Here is a 13,154-nt window from a genome sequence, read left to right as displayed (position 1 = left end):
CCACAGTAGTTTTGCTTGTTGAAAACATATAACCATTCATATCAGCCAATTGAATAATTTTGTCAATTGAGAGTTGTAATTTTCTCTCAACCATTGCCATTCTAGCTCCTGCAAATGATATGGAGAGATCATCTAAAAATAATGTTGAGAGAATATCTTGGGGAATGTCAGAGGATATCCCATTAATGGCTGGTGCAAATAGGGTTACACTTAGCACACTACCCTGGGGAGCTCCTTCTTCCTGAAATTTCCTCTCAGATAAAGCTTAACCCACTCTCAACTAAAAAAAAATCTGTGAAATAAATGATTGAATACACAATGGTAGCTCTCTTCGTAATCCCAAATTATGAATGGTTTTAAGTATACTACAGTATCTCCATACAGTATCATATGCCTTTTCAAAGTAAAAAAAAGCTTGTTACATGGTGCTGTTTGGAAGCAGAGGCTTCACAAACAGAGGACTCAAGTCATATTAACACATCAATCACTGAGTGCAGTTTTCTAAATCCTCACTGGATAGGTGATAAAATATTCTTTTCCAGGTACCACATCAGTCTTATATTGACCATCTTCTCCATGATCTTACATAAGATTCGTCGATAGTTTGCAGCTACAAACTTATCCTTACAAGATTTTAAAAAGGCTAAGATAATGGCTAGTTCCCAAACACTTAGATAACTATGATCATGTATTATTTCTGTTAATAATGCTTAAAATAAATAACTTGTTATTAATAGGTATATATTTAATCATTGCATATGGAATTTCATCAGGTCCAGAGGCTGTATCATTACAAGTCGCAAGTGTGGAATCAAATTCTCTTTCAGTAAAACGAGAATTGTATAACTCTTTCCTTCCTGTTGCAAAATTTAAAATTTTCTTCTCTTTAATGTTCCTATACAGGTGACTTAGAGTTGCTACACACTTGCATGATACATTTGAGAAATGATCAGCAAGGGCATTGCTAAACTCAGTTGCTTCAGTCTCATACTGTACTGATCATTTACCTTCAACACTGGTGGTGGGTTGGAGGTAAATTAGCCTGCTATCATTTTTACTTTCCTCCATACAGAAGATGGTGGTGTTCTACTGTTGACTGAGGAAACATAAGATACCCAAGATTGGCGCCTAGCTTCTTTCATGGCACGACAGAACTGTGCTCTACATTTTTTGTATATAATCAAATACTCCTCTGTATGGCGCCTACGCAATCTAGTGGCTCTGTGCAAGGCAGTTAATTCTGAAGACCACCAAGAAACTGGTTGTCGTTTGAATAACCCTGTGGTTCAGGGAACCAAATTGATTCCTGTTGAATGGAGAGTTCCATTCAGTAAGTCTATGGCATCATCAATACTTTCAAACAGTTCTGCACTCCCCTCGATTTCACTTAACTCACAAAATTTAACCCAGTCTGCCTTGTCAAGATACCATAGTGGAGATCTTTGTATTGTTGGTGTTTATAATGATTGGTGCACGATCACTAGTGTGCCACTCATCTAATGTCCTCCAATTGAAATCAAGAAGGCAGTTAGCCTTGGTCAATTAAAAAAAAAAAAAGTAAAGCAGACTGTAAGAATGAAAAGGTGAATTTTGACGTAAGTGACAGTGAAATAGAGAGGACTTTGTCGGAGTAAAAGTAAAGAAGGCTGTAATAAATAAGAATAAAATGCTTACTTTACTTTGACGGCTGCTTTCCCGGTCCCATATAGTACAGGAACCCCATTCTCTACAGGACTTCCACTGTCGTTTTATCTTGTTCATTCAAAATATTCAACATTTCATATCACGTATTGCTCATTTACTGTTAAATCGTCACTGTCAAATGACTCACGGAATAAGAAAGTCATCAGTTTCCTCTTAAAAGCCTTAATATCTTCAATCATTCGGATGTCTCGTGGGAGTTTATTGTATAGTCTATGGGCAGCATATTTAAAGGTTGTGGAGCCTACAGTAGATATGTATCTAGGTTCCAATAATTTGAAACCATCTGTAACTATTCTCGTGTCAACACGGTCTGTTGGCTGTGCAATATGTAGCAATTCTCTTGAGTATTTTGGACGACTAGTTCTGATAACTTGGTGGGTTACTGTAAATATTTTAAATTCAATTCTCTCTTCAATCGGCAGCCAGTGTAAATCAATTAGTATAGGAGTGATTCTATCTCTAGGTGGGACACCTTTTATCAGTCTTGCTCCTCTGTTTATTATGTTTTGTAATTTCTTAAGTTGAACTTTTGGTAAATTGTAATACATGGAGTTGCAGTAGTCAATCCTGGTAATAACAGTTTATCACAAGTTTCTTTATAGAACTTTCGTCAAGGTACTTTCTATAAAAGCAGTATTTCTTGGATGAAAACCAGCAGCTTTTACTACATTATTTATTTGGGCATCGAGAGAAAAGTTACAGCCAAGAAATACACCTAGATCTCAAACTTTACTAGATATTGGTACTGAGTCATTATTTATGTTGATTTCAATATCACCCAAGCTTCTCACAGTGTTTCTGTTTCCCACAATCATGAACTCAGTTTTATTATCATTTAATTTTAGTTATTTAATTGTCATCCATTCTCTAACACTATCAAGGATTCAGTTTAGAGTTTCAGTAGTGCCATCTATATCATTTATGGAGAGGTAAAATTGTGTGTCATCCGCAAATAGTTTGACCTTTACACCATGCCTTTGTAGTATTTCTGATAGACCTATAGTATAGATACAGAATAAGATTATGCCAAGTACACTCCCCTGGGGTACCCCTCTGTTTAAAGGTTCATATGATTAATAAAAGTTTACAATTTGTACACAGTAATTTCTAACCATCAAGTAGTCTTTTAAGTACTCGTAAGCTTGATCTTCAACGCCGATGCACTGTAGATCATTTAGTAGCAGTTCATGCACAAGTGTATCAAAAGCCGCACTGAGATCGAGTAATATTAAAATACCATATCTATTTTCATCCATCATTTCCAGCATATCATTTACAACAGAGCAGATGGCTGTCTCCATATAGTTTTCTATAAGCATATTGGTTGTCAGGCAAAGCTTCTAATACTTTCAAGTGACTGACTAGTTGTTAAAGAATTACATATTCTAGAACTTTTAAAACAAAAGATAGACTTGAAATAGGTCTATATGAGCTTAATTGCTGGTAGTCCAGAACACTTTTCAGAACTGGTATGACTATAGCCATTTTCTCAGATTTGGGGAACTTACATTCTTCAATGCTTGCATTGTTACTGTACAACTGTTCAGTAACAACTGTACAATAAAAGGACAAAGTTTTGTATCCACATATAAGAACAAATCTATATCACTGACAGGAGTAGAAGGGAAAAAACACTTATAAAGTGAAAAAATATTTCTGTACACTACACAGTACTTGGCAGGCTTTTACACATTGCTAATCTGTAACCCTGGAAAATCTTATTTACAGTGAACTTAAATACAGCATCAATTAAAGAATTCTTTGGATACTGAGTTATTTACTAAACCTTCAACCCATAACTGTAATACCATTTGAATAGGATTTCCTTGATTTCTAATGTCTTTTAAGAATAGAAAACAGAAAGGTAAAGAAATGAAAGGATTATATATCCCTATTTACATGATGACATTGTGGATTTTCCTCATCATAAAGGCACGCATACTAGTACAGTAGGGTCCCGAATTATGCGAGAATTTGGTCGATTAATGACCTCGTGTAAATGGAAAATCGCGAATTTCGAAACACAACTAACAGAAATAATTCCATTGTGGCCATGGCAACCAGCAATTTGCCTATTCAAATGTGTTTACTACCCATTTCCAATACTTTCTTTGTACTATACTGTATTTCTTTATAATATCAAATTGTTTTTGTAAATAAATAAAACATTTAATATACTTTAAAGTTCTAATAACTTGAAAAATGGTTAAAATTACAACCAGGATAGGTGTAAACACCATATATTTCCCGTTATAACACAACCCAAAATACAGACAAATTTTAATGTTTGTCATATCTATTGTATAATACAACTGGTGAATAGCAAAACCATCACTCTATAGACTAACTTGTTGTATGATTGAAAATCCAGAATTATCAAAATAAAGGCGATTTTATATCATGCGTTTCCTAAACGCTAAAAAGCACAATAGAAAACGACAACCAATGTTTTGTTTACGTTTATCTCTGATCACAACGAAGAAACAGACGCATTTATACATCTGTGTTTTTGAATTGACAGCAATTTTACCAAGTATAGATTATATGTTGAATTTGTTATTACCAATGTTCTAATTATTTTTTATTAGAACTTTCAAATAAATGAAATGAATGCCATTTATGAAATGTTTTTCTTTATGATGCCGCCTGAAACGGAAACCTTCCATTTGTTTACGCTCCATCTTCGATCATAATAAACAAACGAATGCATTAAACACACATGATCTAAGTCATAACTAATGATATTACAAACATTTAGTAAACATTATGTTATTACAAATATTTTACTTACCGTATCCATATAAATTCCTAAATTCGTAGCAAAGCTGGAATTTTTTTTTTCCTTATGCGTTTAATCCACAATAGCAAACTGCCGCTAATGACAGAGTGATAACTTACGATAATTCTAAACTGTTACGAAAGATAATTGTCCTTTCCATATCCAAAATACTTTTCCTAACTTCAGTTATAAGTCAACTTGTACCCACCTCAATTATGGATCCATTTGCAAAAAAGGTAAAAGAAGAAAGTACTAGGCCTATTTTTAAAGTCACCGAACAATTAGGTTACCGCTATAACGTTCGATGTGAGTGAGAGAGAGAGAGAGAGAGAGAGAGAGAGAGAGAGAGAGAGAGAGAGAGAGAGAGAGAGAGAGAGAGAGAGAGAGAGGGATGGTTTTAAAGTACTAAACAATAAATATGATAGGTTATAACACATTGGTGTTTATGTAATATTAACTGTATAGATGGTTTGAATAAGTTAAGAAATGGTGTAAACAATTCTTTGTTATTGTATTCGCGCGGAAGCTAGACATCAGCTGATGTGATCACAGCCAAAAGTAAAACAAAAATAAGTTAGCAATACTCGATTTTTAAAACACACCCGAAATTTAACAACATAAGTACATGTTTTATTATAGCGCAATTGACATTTAAAGAGTAAAACTTTTCTGGAATAGAATGGTGTTTCCTAAAAAATAGTGGTTTGCGGACGAAATCGGTTACCGTATTTTAAGCTATGATTGAAATGGATGTATACACGGTATAATTTTTTCGTTTTGTATTTAATTGACACTTCAAGAAAACCGATTTTGGTTTCTTCATCTATTTTTAAGTACTGTATTGTATAACGAGAGAGAGAGAGAGAGAGAGAGAGAGAGAGAGAGAGAGAGAGAGAGAGAGAGAGAGAGAGAGAGAGAGAGAGAGATATTATGACGCAGAAGGTTACAGACCTAGAACAGGGGAGGATGAAGGTGGGGGGAGTGATGAGATAGGCTGGGTGGACTCGCAGGGGAGACGGTAGGAAACGGGGGAAGGGGGGATTTGGTTGCCAGTGGCTAAAAATAGATTCTGAAAGACGGTAAAAGGAAAAACGAATCCCATCGAATAAACAGAATAAGGAAAGGGAATAAGATCCAGAGGAATAATAGATATAATGGAATGAAAATGACTAGATGGTGTTAGTTGTGATAAGAATAATTTAGATATTTGAAATAAGAGTGTCTGAGGAGGTATAGAAGGAATTCGTGATAAATATAGAGGAATATCAAAGGATACAGTTAGTTTGCATTAAAGGGTTTGTTATCGTTTATCGGCAGTGAATAGCCTAAACTTCGGTAACGAGTCGTCAATATTTTGTCATATTTTAAACAGTATACATTTGATTTGCAAACATTGGTTTTGTAGAGTAGACGGTAAAATAAAATCGAGAGAGAGAGAGAGAGAGAGAGAGAGAGAGAGAGAGATTTGATCCTCTCTCTCTCTCTCTCTCTCTCTCTCTCTCTCTCTCTCTCTCTCTCTCTCTCTCTCTCTCTCTCGATTTTATTTTACCGTCTACTCTACAAAACCAATGTTTGCAAATCAAATGTATACTGTTTAAAATATGACAAAATATTGACGACTCGTTACCGAAGTTTAGGCTATTCACTGCCGATAAACGAACTCAAATCTCTCTCTCTCTCTCTCTCTCTCTCTCTCTCTCTATCTCTCTCTCTAGATTTTATTTTACCGTCTACTCTACAAAACCAATGTTTGCAAATCAAAAGTATACTGTTTAAAATATGACAAAATATTGACGACTCGTTACCGAAGTTTAGGCTATTCACTGCCGATAAACGAACCCAGTCTACTCGTGAAAACCTTGAACGCCCAGAGGGAAAAATAAGGCTTTTAAATATACTGTACTAAACAAAAATAATGCTTTAATATACCATCATTAACACTACCATTACAATTATCGTAAGGTTGGAGAAAGATAAAGATTGCTGAGAACGTAACCACATTTCTGTTTACATTTTGTCAGCTGGACTCGCACAGTTAACAGTTGATTTCATTGTTGATGTGGAATTTTATCCTTAAATAGGCTATTCATTATGAAATTATGTTAATGAAATGTAATGTTGATATTGTTTTGTAACATTTAATATAAATCACCGTATTTAGGGCTACCAATATACTTAAAAAGACAATAGATTTGATACATTTTGTAGTGCTTGACTCGCAAACTTTGAACAGCCTCGCAGATACAGAAAATTTATTTTTGAAAAATAGCGATCGTGGAAAAGGGGAATCGTGTAATTCGAACACGCTTAATTCAGGACCCTACTGTATACCATATAACCACTTTTCTCAAAAAGGTGAAGAGTCGGGCTTTATCTCTTCTTCCTCCTCTCTCCATATTCTCCCAACTGCCGCAACAACAGTTTATTACACTCTTCACAAGGGAAGACTGCGAGCAGTCACAGCACAAATACTACTGTAGTAAGCCATATAATTGCTTTTTTTAAGAATGTATTACCTTCATTGTAACAAAAAAAAAAAGGACAATAATTCAGTAAAGATATCTCTTAAAATTTCAAAGGAGAATAATTATGCAGGGTGAGAAATTTTAAACAAAGTTCAATTTTAAATATATTACAACACTGTGAACAAATAACTATTCTTAAGTTATTTTACAACTCTAGTTTAGCAAAGAACTGGGTATCTGCATGGGAGGAACAATGCTTTGGAAGACTTAATTCATCTAAACTCATTAACAGTCACTACTGGGAATGCTATGTCTTTTAACTAATGAAAAGACTTTACTATATGGAAATAAAAACTATGTTTATAACACTGAAAACTTAATCAAGGGCATTTTGTCAGCCTGAGTTGGACTTTATATATACAAAATTAAAAACATATCAACACTGTCAATGTCCCATAGCCATTAGTCCAGTCAATTATCTTATTGGAATAGATAAAACACACAACAATAAAATGCTTTTTAAATGAAAGAACTCTTTACAAGCAACTTGTCCAAGAATCATACCTTGCCTCTTTCAACTTCTTTGGTAGTCATAACTATGACTCTAGTATTTTCCTGCCAAACCATCCACCAAAAATCTGCTATAGTTGATGGCAGACATCCTTGGGTTGCAATGTAGGTCTTGCACTCGATCCCTACATCTTCTTCACTCTGAAAATATTTCAGTTTTATATAGTATTCATATATCCTGTTATATCATCTTCACTATATCTTACCTTATTGTACATTGAATGTACCGTAAAATAAAAATAAATAGTAGCTGCTGAAATGTATAAATACCACAAAACAAAAATAAAAAATCTTTAAACTTATTATTCTTTGAGTTTTATACATTTAGATTTGTCTCCAAGCATCAATTTTAAAAATAATCCTTTTACATATGACACCTTTACTAAAAATTATCCAACATTTACGGTGAGTAAATTTGCTAGACTCTTCAATCCTAAGGATCTGTATGAAAAAGCTTCTAAAGTCCCTCGGTTATGGCAGGTGTTCCATTACCAGAACCCCCATGATAACTAGAACTCAATAGTATATTTTTGTCATTATCTTCTAAATTCTAAATACTTTTACTTTCTTTATAAATCTAACCTTTTTTTGGGCTCAGGCCATGTCATCCTGATGGAAGGGTTCCTATAGGTAGCCTTCTAAGGGATATTTGCTACAGTGATACTCACAGAGAATTAAATCAAAGGTCTCAAGGATTCTAACTCCTGGCGCAAGTATCCAATAAAGGAGGCAATCTTCACCCCGAATAGATTTAACGCTTCGATGTAAGGTGAAGAGTGGCAAAAGAAAGGGGTGCCGTTCTAGTTACCCGGTGGACCTTCTTCCCTACTATTACCGTGATGCTATTCCTATTCTAGTAGCCTGCCAAGAGTGTTGTGCTCCCTTTTAGCCCGGTGTTTTTTTACCAGTTTTTTTTTTTAATTTCAACATGCAATCTCCAGCATCTTCGTCATCTGGAAAGTTGAGTATTAATTCTTTATTGTGTTTAATTTTAGTCTCCCTTTTCAAAGTTAAATTCCAATAATTTAAGTGTGTTTGGGTGAGCGTTGCCGAGACCGGAGGCAGCCATTTTACGACTGCTGTCGCCCGTTATATTCGCATATTATTTATGTAGTAGGGCAACACTTCCTGGTTTTAACGCTATAATATTAGCTAGTTAGGCAAATTGTACAAGCTGTGATATTGCATCCATGAAAATTATTCCTTCTTTTATTATGTGACTACTTATCATATACGTTAGTAAAGTAATTCCCACTGTTTAGCCTCACCCTTATTGTTCCTTCTCGATTCTTATATGTTACATTCTCTAGAATCTATAGACAAGTTACGATAATTATTTTCTCTGAGAGAGAAGAGGCTAAACCCTTCCTCCCTCCCCGAGTGTCGCCGCCGTTATAGGCGGCAGCCACTGTCTATCTTCATCGCCGTCGAGTAGAACGATGTTCTTACCGCTCCTGGCTTTGATTCAGATAGTGACATACTCAAGTTGCCCTTGTCTTGCCGTCGAAAAAGTCATCAGCACAGGAAGCTATGCTTCCCCAGTTCATTGTTTGAGGAAGGTGGCATACCTGCCGCCACCTCTGATATCAATGAACTATAAGACCCTCAACCCCTTCCCCCCTCTGTCCTTTAGTGACATCATGCCGTCACAAGATTCTTTCAACGGTATCCTGATTTGCTAGGATGAATGTTACCGGCTGGTACCCTGACGGCGGCAGTTAGTTCAGCCATCTCTGCCACCTTCCCCCTAACTCCCTTCCTTCACAGGAAGGTAATAAAACTGGTGGAAGAATGAGACGGCTTCTGACAGACTCTAGTGGAAAACCTAACATACTTTGGAAAGTCCTCAGCTCTCTCTTGAGCTGCCATCCACATTCATTGCCGCCGACAGGCCTTTTGTGGATGGGTGGGAGCCAGAATCTGATAGATTCTTTCCACTTCCATTGGAACTTTCATTCTGGTAAGGAGACAGTAGGCGGTCTTATAGTCCTCCTACACTTCCAGCTGTTATGTTCATTCATAATAGTAGGAAACTCTCCTTCCTTAAGCTTTTTCTCTCTCTATCAGTTAGCACCGTCAGGTACTAACCTACCACCGGCAGTGTCTGCCGGCAAACTACTGTGTACAACTATACTGTAGTACATATGTTCCTATCGCAGACGATTGTGGAGACCATGATATTCTGTTGAGGCTGAGTACTCCCTCAACACACAGATGGTTTTCCTTGATCATCAGGGACTTGAAATATCCGAATGGTATTAATATAATTTTACAGGTGGATAATGTTAGTATAAGCTATTTACTAACTCTAACTCTAGTTCCTAGAGTTTCTCTACCTTGTATCCTCCCTATCAGGGAAACTGAATATTAATACTGACGGAGGTCTCAGCAATGGCTGGCGAGAGGAAATACAGATATGTGTCTTTTCTATTTCCTTTAAAGCTTATTATACTAAGCTACCATAAACAATAGTGATTACTATTGTTATCAAAAACTGTATGCTTTTATATCACTGATATAAAAAACAAAAATACTCATTAGTATTTCTCCTTTACAGGATGACCCTATGGAGAAGTGCGAATTGATGTTCTGCAACCACAAAGGTAAAGACTTCTGCAGTCAAACGATGTGCAGGACTCGTGCCCCTTGCGGCGTCGTCATAGGAGTCCTAAAGTATTGGGAACCGAAGGGTTGCCTCACCTGCTCAACCCTGCTGGCCAACGGCTTTGGTGAAGCCCCTCCTAGTTACCTTAGAGACTAGGGATATAGCGAGGGACACCCTTCACATATGGGTAAGAGGGTTCCAAAAGAACTCTTCAGGACCATACTTGCCCAATGACTCCATGAGGTGCCTACTGTTCCCCAAGGCTCTGCCGAGTGCGGTGGTGTCCCAGGAATAGCTCTGGTTCCCCTTCGTACAACTGAAGATTGACTCGGACATTAACAAGGCACTAGAAGGCATGGACATCCACCAAGAGAGGATGTCACAAGTGTCCACCGACACCAAACAGGACCTATTACAAGGAGGCCCTGAAGAAAATGTGGACCCTCCCCGAGTGGAGGAAGAAGGATTGTTGTCAACGGCAACAGACGACCCACAGTTCACCGTGACGGCATACCAACCTCTGCCGTCAACGTCCTCGGCCCCAACTCCACAACCTGTTAACCAGGTTAACGCAAGCGAGGAGATTCTGACATCTATTCAACGAATGATGGAGTCGTTCCAACGGGAACAGGAGACGATGCCGGAATCGATTGAGCAGCAGCAAAGGTTGTTGCAGGAGAAGATGGACTACTTCGGAACCACCAAGGGCACCTCTAAGAAGCCTCTTAGAGTGTCTGATCTCCTTCATTGCTCCGAAACCAATTCCTGGAGGTATGCGGAGCATATGCCAATGATGAATGGGAAACTGTTCTTTTCCGAGAAGTTGGGAGTCAAGCAAATTGAAGACCTTGAGTTCTGGTCTACCTTTTCGGCCTATCCAGATTGCTATGTGAGACAGCGGGATGAGAATGCGACCCGAGAAGAAATGGTCCCCAAAGAGGTCATCATGTTTGAACACATGAAGGCGCAAGCCATCCTCCTGAAGGCCTTGAAGGGATCCGGATATACCAACTCCAAAGTCTCAGCACGGAGCAAGAAGCATCCCAACTTTCTTGCTCCTTCCTCCATCTCTTTCCCCTTTATGGAGAAAGTAGTAGACTTTGCCGTCAAGGCAGTCGATGAGGGAAAACCATGTCCGACCCTAGAGGAATGCAACCCATGCTCTCTAGCGCTGCCTACTTGCAAGGAGAAGTGGATGGATGTCCACCTAACCTTCTCCGTCTCTAAGTTAGACCCAGAGATAGCAGGACAACAGTTCAATGAGAACCTTCCAAAGTTGCCAGACCATCTTCTGAGGAAGGAACAGGAGTTGAAGGAGAGACTTGCGGCTTCCCTCTCTCATCAGAACTGTCTGGAAATGAGTGCAGGTCAACATAATGCCCAAGAAATGTTCCTCTTCCTGGCTAAATCTCACATGGGTACCCTTGTGAAAGACCTATACGTTTTCCTCAGAGCGAGGAGAGCTTGTAGAGAGTTCATCTTGGCTTCAGCAACCATCAGACACGAACCAAGGAAGCTGATTACCTCAAGTATCTGGGGTAAAGACCTTTTCCCACAGGATCTGGTCCAAGAGGTCATTGCGAGAGCAACCACGGAGAACAGGAACCTTCTTCAAAAGTGGGGCACGTCCTCAATAGGAAATCTTCCTCGGAAGGAGGTCCCCAGCCCAAGAACAAAAGGGCGAAGAGACCAAAAAGACCTGTACAACTCCAAGCCATGACTATGACCACGATGCCTCAGAACACCTTCCAGATGGTTCCTCAACAACTGGTAGCCCAGTCACCAGTATTTAACCCTACCTTTGAGAGGCAGTCAACTTCCTTTCACCCCAGTCAGAAAGGAAAAGGTCCTAAGAGTTCTCCAGGTAACTTCTCTTAGGGCCGAGGAAGACGTGGTGACGGAAATAAATCCGCAGGATCCCCCAAGCAATGAGGGGTTCCATGTAGGGGGCAGACTACATCACTTTCAGGATCGCTGGACCTTCAATCCCTGGGCCCACAGCCTTATCATGAATGGACTATGGTGGAAATGGAGCAGAATTCCACCCCACTTTCCAGAATTCTTCCAACACTCCACCCCCTTGTTGGAAGAATATACCTCAGAACTCTTGATAAAGAAGGTGATAAAGAAAGCGAAGTCCATCAAGTTCCAGGGAAGGCTGTTTTGTGTTCCCAAGAAAGACTCGGACAAATTCACTGTCATTCTAGACTTGTCTCCACTCAAGTTCATCGAGAACAAGTTCTGGATGCTTACTTTGCAACACATAAGGACCCTTCTGCCAAAAGGGGCGTACACAGTCTCAATAGACCTAGCAGATGCTTACTGGCATCTCCCGATGAACCGCCTTTTTTTCCTCCTACCTAGGATTCAAACTACAGAAGAAGAAGTTTGTCTTCGGAGCAGTATCCTTCGGACTGAACACAGCCCCAAGGATATTCACGAAGCTAGCAGACACAATTGTCCAACAGCTACGCACCGAAGGAGTTCAAGTGGTGGCCTATCTAGACGACTGGCTAGTATGGGCAGCATTCAAGACTACTTGTCTGCAAGCAGCCAACAGAGTGATCCAGTTTTTGGAACACCTGGGCTTCAAGATCAACTGCAAGAAGTCTCGTCTCCCTCCAGCTCAACAGTTCCAGTGGCTAGGAATCCAATGGAACTTGAAGTCACACCACCTCTCCATTCCATCCAAGAAGAGGAGAGAAATAACGGGATCTGTCAAGAGACTAATCCATCACAAGAGGATTTCAAGACGCCACCAGGAAAGAGTATTGGGCTCTCTCCAGTTTGCAGCAGTGACAGACCCTGTGCTAAAGGCACGTTTGAAAGATGCGTCAGGAGTCTGGAGGAAATATGCATCAAACGCTCGAAGAGATCAACTAAGATTGACCCCAGCCTTGTTGCGCATGCATTCAAGGCCGTGGTCAAAAGCCAAGAGCCTAGCATCAACAATTCCCCTGCAACCACTGCAACCATCAGTGGTGAGACACACGGATGCCTCCTTGGAAGGATGGGGAGGTCATTCTCACGA

At 38.9% G+C, this 13,154-nt stretch overlaps 1 protein-coding gene across 7 annotated transcripts in view; it reads right to left on the bottom strand.

The window, feature by feature from the left end:
* LOC137616404 (tyrosine-protein phosphatase non-receptor type 11-like) overlaps nt 1–13,154 on the bottom strand; it is a 284,273-nt gene that overhangs the window by 81,966 nt on the left and 189,153 nt on the right. For all 7 annotated transcript variants that reach the window (XM_068346127.1, XM_068346125.1, XM_068346128.1 and 4 more), the window contains one exon: nt 7,513–7,659. In XM_068346127.1, the coding sequence (XP_068202228.1) occupies nt 7,513–7,659 (147 nt within the window). The remainder of the gene's footprint in view (nt 1–7,512; nt 7,660–13,154) is intronic.

This window comes from Palaemon carinicauda, chromosome 22, assembly GCF_036898095.1.
Source record: "Palaemon carinicauda isolate YSFRI2023 chromosome 22, ASM3689809v2, whole genome shotgun sequence".
NCBI classification, from domain to species: domain Eukaryota; kingdom Metazoa; phylum Arthropoda; class Malacostraca; order Decapoda; family Palaemonidae; genus Palaemon; species Palaemon carinicauda.
The sequence above is the reverse complement of the archived record's forward strand: the minus strand, read 5'-3'. Positions and strand labels throughout refer to the sequence as shown.